At 57.2% G+C, this 17,845-nt stretch overlaps 1 protein-coding gene across 25 annotated transcripts in view; it reads left to right on the forward strand.

Moving 5' to 3' along the window:
* Window positions 1-16,197, forward strand: part of RAP1GAP (RAP1 GTPase activating protein) — a 61,957-nt gene extending 45,760 nt beyond the window's left edge. For 6 of the 25 annotated variants that reach the window (XR_012511421.1, XR_012511420.1, XR_835459.3 and 3 more), the window contains 19 exons: window positions 596-699; window positions 962-1,040; window positions 1,433-1,486; window positions 2,569-2,652; window positions 2,844-2,944; window positions 3,078-3,207; window positions 4,260-4,415; window positions 4,882-4,953; window positions 5,578-5,664; window positions 6,118-6,255; window positions 8,041-8,172; window positions 10,108-10,185; window positions 11,132-11,241; window positions 12,208-12,363; window positions 13,881-14,004; window positions 14,716-14,818; window positions 15,169-15,303; window positions 15,574-15,614; window positions 15,992-16,197. Coding sequence is in view for 10 of the 25 variants with exons in the window: in XM_074377241.1 (XP_074233342.1) it covers window positions 596-699; window positions 962-1,040; window positions 1,433-1,486; window positions 2,569-2,652; window positions 2,844-2,944; window positions 3,078-3,207; window positions 4,260-4,415; window positions 4,882-4,953; window positions 5,578-5,664; window positions 6,118-6,255; window positions 8,041-8,172; window positions 10,108-10,185; window positions 11,132-11,241; window positions 12,208-12,363; window positions 13,881-14,004; window positions 14,716-14,818; window positions 15,200-15,303; window positions 15,574-15,582 (1,821 nt within the window). In the remaining 15 variants the exon portion in view is untranslated. The remainder of the gene's footprint in view (window positions 1-595; window positions 700-961; window positions 1,041-1,432; window positions 1,487-2,568; window positions 2,653-2,843; window positions 2,945-3,077; window positions 3,208-4,259; window positions 4,416-4,881; window positions 4,954-5,577; window positions 5,665-6,117; window positions 6,256-8,040; window positions 8,173-10,107; window positions 10,186-11,131; window positions 11,242-12,207; window positions 12,364-13,880; window positions 14,005-14,715; window positions 14,819-15,168; window positions 15,304-15,573; window positions 15,615-15,991) is intronic. The other 19 variants (XR_012511411.1, XR_012511414.1, XR_012511410.1 and 16 more) reach the window with 19 other exon arrangements.
* The last annotated feature ends 1,648 nt before the right edge of the window (window positions 16,198-17,845 follow it).

Genomic DNA, 17,845 nt, shown 5'->3' on the forward strand with positions numbered 1-17,845 from the left:
CAACCCTGCAGTTTCTCCAGGTGAGGCAGGAGGGTAGGAACCGGCCTGGTCAGCCACCCGGTATGTGCATGAGATGTTTCATTTCCTCATTCTCATGGGCCCTGGCTTCAGGGGCCTCAGAGCCATGGGTTGAGCAATCAGTCAGTTGACATATTTTTATTGAGCACCTACTGTGTGCCCAGCCCTGAGAAGAGCAGGGGCTGGGAGATAGCCGTGTAGGTACAAATGTGGTCCTGACTTTGCTGAGGACTCAAGAGAGCCAAGGTTACTACAAACATTCATTGTACACCTACTCTGCACCAGGCACTATCTCTTTCAGTTCCTGCCACCCTTCCACAGGGTAGTTGGCCTCACTCCCATTTTATAGACTGGGAAACCGAGGCACAGAAAGGCAAGGTGACCTCAGGTTACCCAGCTGGCAAGTGGCAGCGCTGGGATTTGAAAGCAGGTCTGTCTGAGGCAGTGTGGTGTTAGCCGGCACACCTGCTATTTGGTAAAGGACCTCCAGTCGGAGGTAAGTTGGCTCTCTGGTTTGGTTTCTGGAAGTCTCAAGCCCAGCCTCACCCACTGCCCTGGCCCCTACCTCCCACCACAGGAGCATTTTAATTACTACTCACTGGACACTGCCCTGGGCCACCTTGTCTTCTCACTCAAGTACGATGTCATTGGGGACCAGGAGCACCTGCGACTGCTGCTCAGGTGAGGGGACCTGTGACAGCAGGGAGGGCTGAGGTCTTATAATCTAGGAGCCCATCTCATTTTACCCACTCTTCTAATTGAGGCCTAGAGAGGGCCAGGGATTTGCCTGAGGGCACACAGCACATTAGTGCCCAAGCCAGGCCTGGCCCCCTTATCACCTCTGGACCTCCCTGGGGTCTGCCCTCTCTGGTCTTACTTGGTGTGGAGGAGCTCGCATCTCCTTTCCCACTGCCTCACCTCTCACTGGGTTTTCTCCTCCCAGGACCAAATGCCGGACATACCACGATGTCATCCCCATCTCCTGCCTCACCGAGTTCCCCAACGTGGTCCAGATGGCAAAGGTGAGGCCTCTGATCCTTCATGTGAGCCCCTTTGGGTGCCCCAGGTGGGCACAGAGTGGGGCTGCAGCCTCGCCTTTGCACACCCTCATCTTTAGCCCCAGATTATAGCCTGCATGTTGTGGCCTGTCTCCAGGGTCCTGCCTCTCACATGTTCGCATGATATCCACATGCTGGCATATATTCAGGGCTCCTGTCCTCTGCCTGTGTACTCTTTAGAGCGTCTTTTGGATATAAGGGACCCCAGATCTCTGAACTCTATTCTGAGTGACAGCCCCCAGGCCTTCTTCAGCCTTGGTTGTCCCCTCTCCGTTTCTCCTGCTGTCCTCCCCCAGATCTTGGCCAGGGAGGCCCAGAGGCCTCACTCTCAGGCCCTCCCTTATCTCCTCCTGCAGCTGGTGTGTGAAGATGTGAATGTGGATCGATTCTATCCTGTGCTCTATCCCAAGGTATGGCTGGATCTGGGCCCTGCTCAGTGAGGGTGGGTGGGTGGGTAACTAGAGGACTGAGTGTTTATTAGGCATCTGCTGTGTGCAGGGTACTTCTCCTAAGTTCTCTCATTTAATCCTCACAATAACCCTGCAAAGTCTGCAGTTTGTGGAAGAGGAACCAGAGGCCCAGAAAGGTTTGGTGCCATACCGAGGGATTCACAGCAGATAAGGAAGGCCTGCATTTGAACTTAGTATTGTCCACCTTTGAGGCGAGCCTTACTTACCCTGAAAACTCTCAGTGCCATTTGGGGACCTTCCCAAGGGTAATCTGCACCCCTGAGCCAAGGCACTCCCCTAGCCTTGCCTTCTGACCCTAGAAGGGACCGCCATAAGTGCTGCCCCACAGACAGCAGCTGTGGTGATGGGTGCTTGGTTCAAGTCACTGTGACAATGTGGGATAAAGGAAGGCACTTCTGTCTTCAGCTAGCCAGGGAGGCTTCTTGAAAGAGATGGGCCTTTAAAGACCCTGCACACCCTGTGGCTCTGACTGAATTCTAGAGTGAGGTCAGGTCCCTGAAGGGTGGGGTGGTCCAGGAAAGTCCCCTGAAGGAAGGGGCCTCAGAAATTAGACCCCACCTCTCAGTTACAGAAGAGGAAACCGAGGCCCAGGGTGGGGAGAGGAGCTTGCTCATGGCTCCACAGCACATTGAAGGGGCTTGGTCCTTTCTAGAGTGACGAGCTGGGTTTACAGAAGAGTCAAGGAACGAGCTGGGTATTAGAGCAGAGTAGAGGCGGGAGCTTATGGGCAGAACTCAGGAGCAATGAGCTTAAGCTTCGGAATCCAACAGAACTAAGTTCAAGTCCCAGCTCTGCCACTGGCCAGCTGTTGACCTTAGGCAAGTAATTGCGTAACCTCTCGGAGCCTTGGCTGCTTCATCTGTGAAATGGGGGCAGTAGAAGGGCCTCCCTCACGGGCTTGTTCTGAGGAGCAAATGAGATGATGCATGTGGAGTGCCTGGCACAGTGCTTGGCACATAGGAAGAGCGATAAATGGCAACTGGAGAAAGCAGTGTATTTCACCCATCATCCTCTCCCCGCAGGCTTCCCGCCTCATTGTCACCTTCGACGAGCATGTCATCAGCAATAACTTCAAGTTCGGAGTCATTTATCAGAAGCTCGGGCAGGTGTGCTCCTTGCCCCCCAACCATCAGGCTGTGTACCTGGGACCTCCGACCCTTGCCAGGGAGAGCACCTGCCCAGGGACTCAGAACCCCAGGAGCTCAGGGGCTGCCAGAGGTCCCCCTTCCAGCTTTCCTGGGTGTGAGTAGGGCTAGGAGCTCCAGCTCGATGACCTTTGCCCTCTGTGTGTCCCCAGACCTCTGAGGAAGAACTCTTCAGCACCAACGAGGAGAGCCCCGCCTTCGTGGAGTTCCTCGAATTTCTTGGCCAGAAGGTCAAACTGCAGGACTTTAAGGGGTGAGTATTGGGGTGGGATAAGCTGAGGATAATCTGACTCATGCCCGTGGGCAGGGAGGGAGCCCCCACCCTGGCCCCACGGAGGCCGGGCTGGGGCTGGAGACTGAGCCGTGGCCTGGGGGGCCTGGGGCAGGTTCCGAGGAGGCCTGGACGTGACCCACGGGCAGACGGGGACCGAGTCTGTGTACTGCAACTTCCGCAACAAGGAGATCATGTTTCACGTGTCCACCAAGCTGCCCTACACAGAAGGGGACGCCCAGCAGGTAGCCTGGGCACCCACCCACCTGCTTCCCACCTGTCCTCCTGTCCCCGATTTACCCGTCCTTTCAGCGTCCACACACCAGGCTCAGTGGGCCCTGGGATAGAGAGATGGAAATGATCCAGTCCCTCCACTTGTGGGCTCTAGTTGGGGCAGGGTGACAAGCTGCTGCGATGTTGTGAAAGCCTCAGTTTCCACATCTGTGAAATGGGGATAGTAATGACACCTACCTCATACGTGAGCAGAAATGAGGGGATGCACATAGAGTGGCTAGAACAGTATCTGATAAAGGGCAGGAGATCAGTAAATGTGAGTATTTTCACAGGGAGTGAAGGGTATCGTGGGGTCATATGGGGATGCTTAGACTTGGCAGAGGTGGGAGTCAGGCAAAGCTTTCAAGATAAAGTGACTTTTAGGCTGCAGAGGAGGTGGGAGAGGGAGGCGGAATGTTCCAGGGGAAAGAATGGCTTCCACCTTCCTCGAAGGCCTGGAGATGAGGGAGCACAGGGCATGTTCCCGGAGCTGAACTCGGAAATGTGTCACCTTGTCCTAAGCTTCCTGCGGGGCTGTCTACCTTACCCATGCCCCCGTCCGAAGGGTAGTAGGGATAATGTGAGAAAAATGGAAATGTTTATTTCTTATTTTTGGTGTCTTTTAATTTCCTTTTAATAAGATCCTCTGTTTACTTCAGCAACATAAATATATACTGAGTGGAACTTGTTTGTTTGAGAGGGGCAGTGTTTGGGGTATTTAGGCAGGAGGAGGGCTGCGAGGTAGGGCCTGGGGACCAAGAGCCTTGGGTTCAAGTCCCCTAACTCACGGTAGGGCCTTGCAGGGCACTTTTCTCTTGGTCTCAGTTTTCTCGTCTATCATAGGATGCTAAGAAAACGAAAATGATTTTAAGACAAGTTTCTCACCACATTTGTTAGGGGGGAAGCAACTCCTTAAGTGTGCCCTCTGCCTACCCTAAGCCCTCCCACACCCCTGCGGGCACCCTCCCCGCGCCCAGTGGGCACCTCCCTGTCCAGATGGTAAAGGCTGTGGCCCTGTGCTCAGTTGCAGCGGAAGCGGCACATCGGGAACGACATCGTGGCTGTGGTCTTCCAGGACGAGAACACGCCCTTTGTGCCAGACATGATCGCGTCCAACTTCCTGCACGCCTACGTGGTGGTGCAGGCCGAGGGCGGGGGCCCTGACGGCCCGCTGTACAAGGTGGGTGATCTCGGAGCCTCCCAGGGGCAACAGCCACTGCCCCAGCTGTATCCCCGCCCTCACTCCCTGCGAGGCCTCTCTGAGCCTCAGTTTTTCCCAGCTGTAAAGAGGACTGTCCGGAGGGCTGTGAGCCCCCCTCTTGCTCTGATGATGGGGGATTCCCATCTGGCCCTCTCCACTCCCCAAAATTCCTCCCCTCAAAGAGGCTGGTTACCCTCCTCTGCTCTGTAGCCTCCTCCTCTTTCTCCATCTTCATGATTCCTGAGATCCTCCACCCCTCCCACCACTCAAACTCAGGACCAAAGATGGAGGAGCTGAAATCCTGGGGTTTACCCACCCAGTCAGCCGTCACGGAACCTCCCCCGCCAAGAGGCAGCACGGGGCCCAGCATGGAGCAGAATAGCAAGGTGAATTAGGGGTTTCTGGCTGGTGTGGGGATCCACAGGACAGCTGCTCTCTCTTCCAGGTGTCCGTCACTGCACGAGACGATGTTCCCTTCTTTGGGCCACCCCTCCCAGACCCCGCTGTGTTCAGAAAGGTGAGGGGCAGCCCCCAGCCCCATCATGGGCAGAGCAGGACTAAGAGGGAGGGGGCCGAGGGGGTGCACATTCTGCTATATGAGGTCCTGAAGCCCCACTGTGTACCAGGGCAGCTGGGCCCCCCAAACTATGTAGCTCAGGCCTGGCTTTTCTGTTCATCTTGATAAAAAATACGACCTTTATTTACAATGTCACAGGGCAAACTGTATCGTTTCATATTTTGCACAGCAGAGTCTGTGGCCTTTCCTCATTTCCACTACCTTTTTGACAGTTCCAGTCTTCTAAAGTGTTTGGGGAGGGGGGCACACATTTCTCTCACCTCTCAGAAGCCCACTTTGAGCTTTGGCTTCAGCCCCTCCCCCATCCCCCAGATGGAGGCAGTAGGAGACCCCAACCCAGCTCTCCTGAGGCGTGGGCAGCCATGAAGGGCACAGGGGGCTCGTGGGTGCCTGGGCTGGGGAGCTGAGCCCAAGAAGATCCCTTCTGGGAGTGAAGAGGGTAGCCCCAGAGCCCAGCAGGGGTGCCTCAGGAGCCCCTGCCCCCAGCTCATCATCAGGGCTCAGCCCCTCCTCTCTGTGTTTGCCTGACCCTCCCTTTCTCTTCTCCACACTGGGGGCTCCCAGGGGCCTGAGTTCCAGGAATTTTTGCTGACAAAACTGATCAATGCTGAATATGCTTGCTACAAGGCAGAGAAGTTTGCCAAACTGGAGGTGAGGATGGGCTCTTGGGGCTGAGTTGCCCCTCCCCCCAGAATTCCCGCCCTGCCCCTGAGGAATGACAAGCCATGTTCAGACCTTGGCCTTAGAGGGGGCTCTCCGGGGGAAGATGGATTTATGGATGAGCAGGACTAGGATCAAGGGAGAGGAAATAAGGATTCATAAGGAATGCCCAGGAGGGGCTCGGAGGTAGGCAGGCAGACACAAAGGATGCTGTGGAGGAGGGGGAATCTGGGGGTGTGGACATGAAGCCAGATCTCAGCGGGGCCACTTGAGCCCTGGGGGCTGCTTGAGCTGCCGAGGGGCTCAAGGGAAGCTGGCGTAGGCTTCCGGGGCCCAGGCCCACTCCCCACTCACTCAGAGAAGGAGCCGGGATTCTAGATGTGGGAAGAAGGGCTGATCCCTGGGGGGGTCTGGTCTCTCCTGACTCCCCGGCCTGGCCCACAGGAGCGGACACGGGCTGCCCTTCTGGAGACGCTCTATGAGGAGCTACACATCCACAGCCAGTCCATGATGGGCCTGGGTGGCGACGAGGACAAGATGGAGAACGGTGGCGGGGGCGGCGGCTTTTTCGAGTCTTTCAAGGTGAAGGGCAGGGTAGTCTACCTGGGCACAGAGAGGCAGGGATGTGGTTGGGGTGGAATCGGGGGTGGAGTTATGGACGAGAGGTAGGGTGTGGCTAGAGGCGAGCTGGCATTGGAGATGGAGTCGGGTGGGGGAGTGGCTCGGGGTGGAGTTAATAGGCGTGAGCACAGGCTAGGTGGGCAGGTACCTGGGGTAGTGTCTGGGTGGTGGCAAGCCTCAAGGTAGACCCAGCCTTTAGGGTGGGCTTAGGCGCGGAGGTACTGTCTGCGCCTGGGATAGAGCCGGAGGTTGGGAGTTGTAAGGTGGGCTGTGGCTTGGGGAGGAGTTGATGGTTGGAGCTGGGGCCTAAACTTGGGGGTGGAGTCGGCCTGGGAGTTCTGAAGGTTGGAGCCTTTACGGGGGCATGGAGGTAACTCTGATATCAAGGGTGACAGCTGCTAGGTCAGCAGGTGAAGAAAAGAGGAGGAGGCCTGATTGAGAGAAAGAAACAGATCCGGGAAGGGACGTGAGCCTAGTGGCCATAGGAGAGGGACCTGGCCTGCGTGAACTTAGGCCCATGTGACCCACCTGGCTGTCTCTGGTTTAGCATAGTATTAAAAGCACAGACATCCTGGGTTCAAATCCCAACTCTGCCACTTACCAGCCTGAGCATTCTCTGAGCCTCAGTTTCTTTTTCTGTTGTTTGGGATAATGGCAACTCACCTCATATAATTGTTCAAAATTATTTGTAAAGCAACTAGATTAGTGTAATGTAAGTTAGGAAGCAAAATGCAAAATGCTGCGCATCTGCCTTCAGCAACTACTATCCAAAGTGAGAGGCAGGTGAGAAGGGAATTCCTCTTCCTCCCAAAGGGCCCGGACTCCCCCAGGCTGCAGGTCCCCAGGCAGCGGCCTCTGCCACCGTGTCCTCCACCCACAGGAGGAGGACTGCCCATCCTCCAGGTGCCCAGCCAGGCTGGCGGGGCCTCACCTTTAACCCAGGGCAGGCCACAAAGCTGGAGATGTGGGTTTGCATAAGAGGATTAGCCCAGCTGCCCAGGCCTGCACTTGGCTGAGGTGAACAGACCGTCTTTGAGAAAGAGACCTGAGGAGAGCCCTGCCTCTGCCCAGTGGAGACAGTGGGTGGGTGGGGTGAACATGGGTCTAGGGTGTCTTCTCTGAGGGAGGACTCCAGTGGCCCCACATCTGGTGAGTGCTGGATGGTGGAGCTGGATTAGGTCACAGACTTTCTCAGAGGCAGTGGAGCCCACAGTTAAGGGTTTGGTGTCTGGGTTCCAGACTCACTTCTGCGTCAGTTTCATCACGAGTAAAATGGGCGTGGCAACAGTGCCCGCCTCCCAGGGCGGAGTGAGTGAGAGCACAGGTAGAGGACCCGGCCCCAGAGTGAGCCTTCATTGCAGACTGACTGAAAAAATCAAGGGAGGAGGGAGAGAAGGAAAGAAGAAGGAAAGCACACTCTAAGAGACCCTAAAGGAAGAAGCAGGTTTCTGGAGGGCTCTCTATGCACACTTTTTGTCACGACCCAGCACCTTCTGTAGTTCTTACAACAACCACACGAGACATCATAAGGCCCAGAGGGTCAGAGGGGTGAAGTGGCTTGTCCAAGGTCACTGAGCAAGCTGGTGGCAGAGCCAAGGCCCACACCACCCTTTGGCACCATGTAGACCTGACTCTTGAGTGGCCTCATGGGAAGGGACTTCCTGGGGTCATCTCTAGTGGCTGTGGTGGCCCCTGGGTTTCCCCAGGGGGTGGGGCCTTATGAAACCCCCTCTGCCACTTTCACAGCGGGTCATCCGGAGCCGCAGCCAGTCCATGGATGCCATGGGGCTAAGCAACAAGAAGCCCAACACTGTATCCACCAGCCACAGCGGGAGCTTCACACCCAACAACCCCGACCTGGCCAAGGCGGCTGGAATAGTGAGTGCCCTCCCCCGGGGGCCCCCAGCTCTCCCCTGCCTCCAAAGCCTGGCCCCACCTTCCCCCACTGCCCTCCTGTCTGAGGACCCGTCCTGGGCTCTAGACTGGGTCAAGCCACTGCTCTCCATGGGGTCAGGTGCCCAAGCCATGACACTGGGGTGCTGAGGGCCTGTGGCCCCCTCCCCAGCCCCTTGGTCCACCCCTCCTCCTGTCCCCTTATTCAGCTGTGACATTCTGCGTGTCAGCACTGGGGCAGCCTCTGTATCACTTTCCTTATGGAGCACCTACTGTCTGTCATATGCTGGGAATTGGGCTGCTATATGGGCATCTCCTGTCAAGCCTTGAGTTTCTGGGAGCACCTACTGTGTGTCAGGCTGTGGGCACGCACTGTGTGTCAGGACCTGGATTTCTGTGTGAGCATCTGCCTTGTGCCTGGCTCTGAGATGCTGGTGGGTACCACTGTGTGTCCAGACTTGGGCTGCTGTGTGAGCACCTACTGTGTATTAGGACCCGGGTTGCTGTGTGGACATGCACTTTGTGAGCACCTACTGTGGGCCTGGCCCCGAGTTTCTGTGAGCACCTATTGTGTGTCAGGTCCCGGGTTACTGCGTGGATCTGACTCTGTAAGTGTCTGCTGTGTACCCAACCCTGAGCTGCTGTGTGAGAACCTGTTATGTGTCAGGAAGTGGACGGCTGTGAAAAGCCCTGGATGCTAGCAAATACTCACTTTGTGTCAGAAAATGAGCTGTGTGAGCACCTACTGTGTGCCAGGGCCTCTTTGGTTGTGGCTATCTATCGTGTGTCAGGAACTGAACTTCTGTGTGAGCCTCTCCTGAGTGAGCACCTACTGTGTGATTACTTACTGTCTGCCAGGCTCTGTGGGATTCTGTTATTAATACTAAGAGGATGTGCCGGGCACACAGGATGAATAAACCCTTCAGCTGTGGGCCTATCTGCTTTCCACTGCCCAGTGGCCACCCCCCAGCACTGCACCTGCTGCTCTGCTGCCCCTTTCCCATCCATTTTTTCTTCCTTCCATCCACCCATCCACCCATCCATCTCTCCTTCACTCCACTCACTCACCCATCCACCCGCCCATCCATCCATCCGTCCATCCATTCGTCCATCCATCTATCTATCATTTATGGACTGTCTGCTGCATGCCAAGCAAGCCCTGTGCTCAGTGCTGTGAAGCTATGTCACGTGGCAAGAGGGACCCCCCCCCCCAACTCCCATCCCTGCCCCATGGTCTGGCCTGGCCAGGGGAGCAAGGCGAGTCCTCTGTTTTCCAGCAGTCACCAAGCCCACTGTCACTGGAGAATCGGGCCCACTCTCCCCCACCCCGATTCACCAGCCACTCCCTTCCTGACCAGAATGGCCCAGCCTCCTGTGGGTGGCTGTAGAGGGGCCCCAGGGACAGGGCCAGACCAGCAGCACCCACCATGGCAGTAACCAGACCCATTTCTGTTTTTGTTTTTGCACAACTCTCCCCTCTCTTCCTGTTGCTTCCTTTTCCTTCCACTCTCTCCTCTTCCCTTGTTTTTCTTTCCCTTTCTTTCTGCCCCTCCTCTTCCCCTTGGCCCCTCTCGGCCTTCTTGCACCTGTGGATTCTCTCCTCTTGCACCTGCCTTTTACTCCCTCTCCTCTTTCCCACTGCTCTCTGTCCATCTCACCCCCGGGTCCATCTCTGTGTCTGTCCGTTTTTCACTTCTCGGGTGACTGTTTGTCGATCTCTCTCCTGTGTTCTCCATGTGTCTCCTCTCCTTCCCTCCCTTGGCCTTGGCCTTACAACCCCCTGCCCACTCGCTTCTTTGTTTCTCTCTGTCTTTCCCTCTTCCCTTCCTCACCTCTCCGTGTCTCACCCTCCCGCCATCTCTGTCTCTCTCTGACTCTCTGTCTTTCTCTCTCTACCCCCCGCCCTCTGCTGCTTGCCAGTCATTGCTTATTCCTGGGAAAAGTGCGAGTAGATTCGGACGCCGGGGCAGTGCCATAGGCATAGGAACCGTGGAAGAGGTTGTCGTCCGCGGGGCTGCCGGCTCTGGAGGCTGCCTGCACACGCTGTTCTGCTCGCTCTCAGGATGGAGGCCATATTGGGGACGTTTCCCCACTTCCCCCGGGACAGGCCGAGGGCGTGCAGGATGGAGTGCCAGCAGCTCTGATGGCACTCAGCACCTGCTTTGGGGCCTGGTACCTGTGCCAGAGCCAGTGCCCCCCCACCCGAGGCTTCTGGCCCTCCCCTGGCCCCTGGGACTCTGGCCCAGTCCCTGCCAGGATCTGGTACCCAAAGAACCTATGCCCAGCCGCACGTCCCCCAATATCGCCGGTTCTGCATGGAACACCATCGCTCTTCTCAGCCCTAACCCCGTCCCAACCATGAACTGGCCTGGGGGTTCCTGCCCCTTCATGCCTCCCTGGGGCCCACCTTCCTGCCTCCCCAGAGTAGCTGGGGGCATGTTCGTCCCATGCTCATATGTGTGGAAACTGAGGGGTGTCTTTCCACTGCTGGGCCAGAACTTCCCCTAGCCTGCTTGGAGATTCCGAGGTGGGGCAGGGCTGGCATGGGGCAGGGGCTTGGGTTGCTTCATCCACTCTCCCCACTGCCCTTAGGCTGCAGGTCCCATGAAGCCCTGGGGGCGGAGAGGGGCAGCCATTCTGAGGACTTGTCTCCTCCCATCCCAGCCCAGAGCCGCTGTCCAGCCCCCTCGGGCCTCTGCCCTTCTCCTGGACTGAGCTCACGGGTCCAGACCTCCTGTGTGATTTCATGGGGCCCTTTGCCCTCACTGGGTCTGTTTCCTTATCTGTAAACTTGGACGGCTATCTCTGGAGATGGACAGCTCTCTTGTTTTTCTTGCTCATTGTCTCTGCTTCAGGGCCTGGGGCAGCAGGGCCCCAGGGTGGCGTAGGGTGGGTCCCGGGCTCCTGGGGCAGGTGGGTACTGAGTTGGGGCCTCTCCCCACAGTCACTGATTGTCCCTGGGAAGAGCCCCACGAGGAAGAAGTCGGGCCCATTCGGCTCACGCCGCAGCAGTGCCATCGGCATCGAGAACATACAGGAGGTGCAGGAGAAAAGGTGGGTGGAGCAGAGTGGGCAGGAGGGGCCTGCGTCTGCTCTGGCTCCCTCCCTGACCCCCACTCAGGGGCAAAGCAAAGCAGGCAAGAGGGCGTGCCCGCCCTTCTGCCCCTCTGTCCCCACCGGTGACAGCTGTACGGTCAAGTCCCTGCTGTGTGCCCGGCACCAGGGCCAGCTGGTCACCTAATGTGAACCGCTTTCATCCATTCCCAGTTCTGCTGGCTCCTTGGGGTCACATCTTGCACATCAAGGAGCTGTAGGTCAGAGGGGTCAGGGGCCTGCCCAGGTCACACAGCTGGTGAGAGGAAGAGCTGGGACTTAAGACCTGGTCTATGGAGGTCTGTAAGTGTGGGCAGGGTGTGGATATCGCTCCATATTAGCAACAGGGTGCCTCTGGGATGCTGAAGATAGTTCCTGGGTGTGAATTCTGTCTCGACTACATTGGGGCTATGTGACCTTGGGAAAGTTACTGTACCTCTCTGAGCCTTACTGTCCCAATCTGAAAAATGCGGAAAAGAGCACAACCAATGGCATGGGGCTGCTGCGGGGGTGCGGTGCAGTGCATGCGAGGCAGGGTGGCAGGTGCACTGAGGCCTCAGGAGTGGAGCTGGCACTGTACTCACAGGCACAAGAGCCCAGAATCCCATGCCTCCAGGGTTCCAGTCTTAGCTTTGCCATGTCCTAGCTGTGTATCCCAGGACAGGTTCCTTCCCATCTCTAGACTCCAGTTTCCTTATCTATAACAGGGTATAGTTGTACCCCCATTTATGGGGAGGAGGACATGGGGACTGTCCTGTCTTAAGTAGCTGCTCCTGCCGTGCCTGTCCCTCTCCTTGGCCAGGACAGCCAGTGAGCCGCAGGAACTGCTCTGGGGTTGGCCCCTAAAGATACAGGGTATGGGTACGAAGCAGGAGGCACCCCTGACCTCCTCTCACCACCTGGGCCTCATTCTACCCTTGATGCCAGGCCCAGTGCTGAATCCTCCCACTGCCCCTGTGCGCCCCGCAGGGAGAGCCCCCCGGCTGGCCAGAAGACTCCAGACAGCGGGCACGTCTCACAGGAGCCCAAGTCGGAGAACTCATCCACTCAGAGCTCCCCAGAGATGCCCACGACCAAAAACAGGTTGGGGCTCGGGGCATGCTGAGCTGGCGGGCTTGGGTGTGGCGGTCTATTCTCTCTACCCCCTGTCCGGGCCTGGGGCTGCCCGGGAGTGTTGACACAGCCACACCAGGGCAGCAGGGAGGCCTGGGCACTCTCTTGAGTCCTCCTTTGATGCACACTTGCTGAGCGCTTTGTGCATGCCAAGCTCTGCAACACAGCAGTCAGCCAGACATCCAAAGCCCCTGCCTCCCAGAGCTGATTGTCCAGTGTAACATAACCTCATAAGCTATTTCTAGATAGTGATAATAGGAGGAAAATAAAGCAGTAGATGTGATGAAGAGTGATCGGATGGGCAGGGGGTTAGGTGGTGCTCAGGGAAGATGTCTCCCAAGGGGTGAGGTTTGAATTGAGAGCTGAGTGCGGAGTCAGCCATGTTAGGACTGGCACAGCAGAGGCAAGAGGGTTCCAGGTAAGAAGCACAGCAAGTGCAAAGGCCCTGAGGCATGTTGAAGGATAGAAAGAAGGTCAGTGCAGCTGGAACCGAGTGAGTGAGGTTGGGCCCAGGTGGACATTGCAATGCTGGTGGTGAGGATGAGGTCGGAGAGGTGGGCAGGGGTGAGATCATGGCTTTGGAGACCATGTGAGGATTTTAAATTTTATTCTAAGTGTGGCAAGGAGCCTTTGGAAGATTTTAGTTAAGGGGAGTGATGCTTTAAAAAGCCAGCCTGGAGGCTCCCCTCCATTCAGTGCTCCTGGCTGAGCCCCTTCTATGTTGGCTTCCAGGGGTGTGGGTTGGGGAAGGGTGGGATGTTGAGAGGACCCAGCCTGGCCTGAAGAGTCAGGCAGGTGAACAGAGAAGTAGGAAAGGGCAACAGGGACTAGGAGAGAGAAAGCTGAGAGGACAGGATCATTCCCACAGTGAGGAGGAATCAGAGGAATCCTGGCTGGTTTTAGAAAGGTGAATTTGCTTTTTGGAATTTGAGGGAAGGAGTGAGACTCCAGGCATCAGACACCAAGTCCCTGAGCATGGAGCAAAACTGGGAGAGAGTTAAGAGAGGAGACTGTGGAGTTGAAAGGCCTCGGTCCTACCTGTTCCCCAACAATGGCTGGGTGACCTCGGGCTATGCGGCCACCCTCTCTGTACCTTGATGTTTGCTCACCTGTAAAATAGGTCTAATAATGATAGCAATGAGATAAATCAAGTAAAAGCATTTAACACAGTTGGTGGCACAGAGCAAACATGCACTAAATGACAGCCTTATTGCTCATAGTTTAGATTGAACATCCATCCAAGGAAATTGGACTTTATCTGGGGCAGTGGGAAGCCAGGAGAGGGTATTGAGAAGGGAAGGGGCAGGATGGGATCTATGTGTTAGGAAGGACAGTGGCATCTGGGAGGCTCAGAGGCCCAGGGAGCTGTAAGGGGACACAAAGTTGCTTGGCTGGCTGCGGGCTGGGCCGGGAGGGCAGGGGCATGCGGCCTTGGCTCGGGAGGTGCCCGGCGTGAATGCTGGCTGACGGGGTGCTGTCTGCGGCAGAGTGGAGACAGCAGCTCAAAGAGCAGAAGTGTTGAAGGACTTCTCCCGCTCCTCGTCCAGTGCCAGCAGCTTCGCCAGCGTCGTGGAGGAAGCAGAGGGTGTGGACGGGGACGATACAGGCCTGGTGAGAGTCCCACGGAGTGGAGGTGCCCACAACAGGCTGAAGTGGGGGGACTGTCCAGTCTGTGGAGATGCTCTGGGTAGAGACATGAATCTGGGTGTGGCTGAGTTGTGATCAGGGAACCCAGCCCAAAGGAGTAATGTGGGCTAACTGTCCCTCACTCTGAAACCTTCCATAGCTCCCCAGTACCTCCCACAACCCAATCTCTGAGACCATTGAAGATCTAGTCCCTCCCACCCCAGCCTCATCTCTTACCATTTCAGCCATAATGCCCTCCTTTGCAGTCCCCAGTCCCCCACAGACCCTGGGCTCCGTCCTTCACACCTTTTTGTCATTCTGTATTCACCAGTCCTTCAGTGGGCGCTGTTCCGTGCCAGGCCCTGTGGCAGTTGCTGCACATGCAGAGGGGACAGTGCAGACAGAGGCCCTGCCCCATGGGGCTTAGGTTCTAGAATTGTATTAGTCTCTTCTCAGCCTGTCTTTCCTCTAGGGCCGGGACACTGCCTGATTTCTCTTGGTGCCTTGGCCCATGAAAACATCAGTGAATGTTGAATTAATGAATGGGAGTGTGTGTGTGTGCCCAGGTCTGGTCTCCTGTGGTCTTCATCCTCTTTGCAGGGGGGCCTGGGTGGGGGTTGTGGATTGCAGTAGGGGTGGGGAGGGGAGAGGGGGATGAGGGCTGACCTCCCTCTTTATCTCCTCCCCCATCCCCAGGAAAGTGTCTCATCCTCAGGGACACCCCACAAGCGGGACTCATTCATCTATAGCACGTGGCTGGAGGACAGTGTCAGCACCACAAGCGGGGGCAGCTCCCCAGGTACTGGGCCCGGGGCTGCTTCCCTACCACAAACAGGGCCACTTGTGTGGTGGGTGAGGGACAGGGCTGGGCACAGAGGGTTGAGACCAGTTCTCATACCCTGGGTGGTGGGCATGTAATGGGACTGCCCCTGACATGGGGGACAGTGGGCTGGTCTCTATCCAGCCTAAGGTGGTTAGGTGGCTTGGAGGGCTGGTGGCTTCTGGTAAGGTCTTGGAGGATGATGGGGGGAGGTGTAAAGAAGGGAGTTACAAGTGGGATTCCCTGAGGGAGGGGCTGGGCGGGTAGGGGAGCACTCGTACCGACCGCCCAACCATGCCCCCATCTCCCTGGTGCCTCCCCGCGGCCAGTGAGGTGGCTCCCTCCTGCCTCCCTCCCCAGGCCCCTCTCGGTCACCCCACCCAGATGGCGGCAAGTCGGGGGACCCTGCATGTCCCGAGATCAAGATCCAGCTGGAAGCATCTGAACAGCACATGTCCCAGCTGGTAGGTGCAGCCACCAAGGGCCTGGCTGGGGTGGGGACAGATGGCTTGGATGCTGGTCCTGTGTGGAGCCCCACCTGGGAGGGGGTTGGCTGTTGGGGAGAGGCATCAAGGGGACCAGGGATCCCCAGGATTGAGGCTGGACCAAGGGGTTTCCCTAAGCCTGGAGGGGTTGGGCTCATCCAGCCTGGGCACAGCCGGTGACTTCTGTTTGCCTGTCGCCCGTGTCCTCTGCTCTATCACCTGCCTTGTCGATGTTCTCTGCCTGTGCAGGGCTGTTAGCCAGGCTGCCCCCTGAAGGTGACACTGAGCAGGTCAGTCCCAGCCCTCAGCTCCTGTTTGGTGGGGAGAGGGTGGAGGTGGGCAGGGGGTGGGCCAACTTCTCTCTCTTCCTCTGTCATGTCTCTGGGCTGAGAGCTATGTATCTCGGTTTGACTCCTCTGCCACTCAGTTGCTAGGTAACCCTGGGCCTCAATTTTCTTATCTGTACAATAGGGCTAATAGATGCTGTCTCAGCTCTGCCCATGAGTTGCTGAGAGGATTTGATGGGAGTCTGAAAGGAAGTTGGGAATTGTTGGGAGGGAGGGGTCTGGGGGGTTCCCAGTGGGATGGAAAGACCCAGAGCCTGGAACTCCAAGGGCGGGCCCCTCCCACATCTATTTGCCTGCCTCCATCTCCCTTTACCCTGCAGATGAGGCCACAGAAGCACAATGTGAAGCTGCCGTGTCAAATCCAGGCAGACAGGGCCTCCGCCCCGAGGCCAGCACCAGCCTGTGGGCTGCCCTCTGCCTCCACAACCCTCCTCTTGGCCCACAGTCTACACTGTCTCTGCAGGGCGGAGCCGTCCAGACCTGGGAGTGGGGAAGCTGCTGGCACCATCCCCACCCCCTGGGCTGGGGGGCCTGGCTGGGGCAGGGAGTGATCTGTTGAAACAGGACCCCAGGCCTGGCTCACCCTGACCCTAAGCCTCCCATCACCCCTGGGTGCCCCTCTGGACTTAGTGGGAGGGAGGTGGAAGGGGAGATTGAGACATCTCAGTGCATACAGAGCCTGCTATGGAGGCAGTGGGTGTGAGGTGTGGTAGAATGAGCACTGGACTGCGAGTCCTAAGTCCTAGCTTTTGATTTGGGTTCTGCTCTGTGACCCTGGGCAAATCACTCTCCCTCTCTGGGCGTGTCTGCTACAAAGGGACGAGATTATTTCAGAGGTCACTAAAGACTGTGATTCTGGGCACCTGCCCCAGAATGGAGGGTTGTGACCCCAGGGGCCTCCCATCACCCCACCCTGCTTGTTGGGGTTCCTGGGGCCCCAGGTGGGCTGAGGGGCAGGGAGCTGGCTGTGCCTGTTGCCCCTCCTGGACCCTCAGATCTGCCACTGCCCTGTGCACTGCCTCCACGTGACAGACAAGTGACACCCTAGTGGGGGAAGGGGGACCTACCTGGCTCCTCAGCCAGCACCTAGCTTAACCCCTGCCATCCCATGCTCCTGGGCACTCCAGGCCGAGGGGTCTCAGCTGGCCTAGAGTTATGGGCCTCACCTTTGCGCCACCCCCACCCTCCATGGAAGGGGCAGCCAGGCACAGCTGCTGTGAGTCCACATCCTTGTGTGTGTCTGTCCACACTTTTTAGGCGCCACGCCAAAGGCCAGCCCTCCGGCCCCAACACCTATTTTGGAAGTCCCCCGTGGCCGTGTGTATGTCAGTAACAGTTGTACAAAATAAATTCTATTTATCACTATTGTACCCTGGGTTGGACCTGGCTTCATGTGACCCTACCCGGATCAACTCCAGACAGATCTCAGTGGCTCCAGGGTGGAGGGGAAGAGCCTATCCACCCCCTTGATCAGGACTGCTGGGTTTGGGGGCACCTCCAAGGCCAAACCACGGGCTCCGTGTCCACCAGCTGTGGCCTCCTCCCCATGGCGCGGCCCTTTGCCCCTCCTTGTTCTCCTCTGCACAGAGGGGAGACCATGGCTTTGAAGTCAGGCAGACCTGGATTGGAGTCCTGCCATTGTCTCTTACTATCCAGGTGGCACTGAGAAACTTACAAGCTTCCCTGAGCCTGTTTCCACTTCTGTAAAATGGGAGCCTCTCCCAAGGGTTTTTCCTGGGGATTCATTGAGCTGGTGCATATGAAACACCTCGCACATCTGGTGCCCAGTGGGGTGCTCAAGGATCCGCTTTCCTCTCCTTTCTCTTACTCAGTGAAGCCCAAGGGTTTCCCCTAGGTGGCCACCAGGGGGCGCCAAGGGATTGCTTACCCAGACTGACGGGGCGGGGAGATGGGGACCAGTCTGCCCAGCTGTGGAAGCAGCACCGGTGCAGGGCAGTTAAAATGAAGGGTGATGAGTGCCTCGGGGGGATAGGGGCACGGGCATGGGACGCAGCCTGGGTGAAGGAGGAATGGGAAGACTCCAGAGCACTGGTGCCTGAGCATCCTGGAAAGGCTTAGGATAGTGTCCCTGAGGACGGAGGTATAGGTGCAAAGGTACTGAGGCGAGAGGGTGCTGCTTGCAGTTGGAAAGGGAGCAAGCAGTTCTGAATGAT

This window comes from Camelus bactrianus, chromosome 13 (assembly GCF_048773025.1).
Source record: "Camelus bactrianus isolate YW-2024 breed Bactrian camel chromosome 13, ASM4877302v1, whole genome shotgun sequence".
NCBI lineage: Eukaryota > Metazoa > Chordata > Mammalia > Artiodactyla > Camelidae > Camelus > Camelus bactrianus.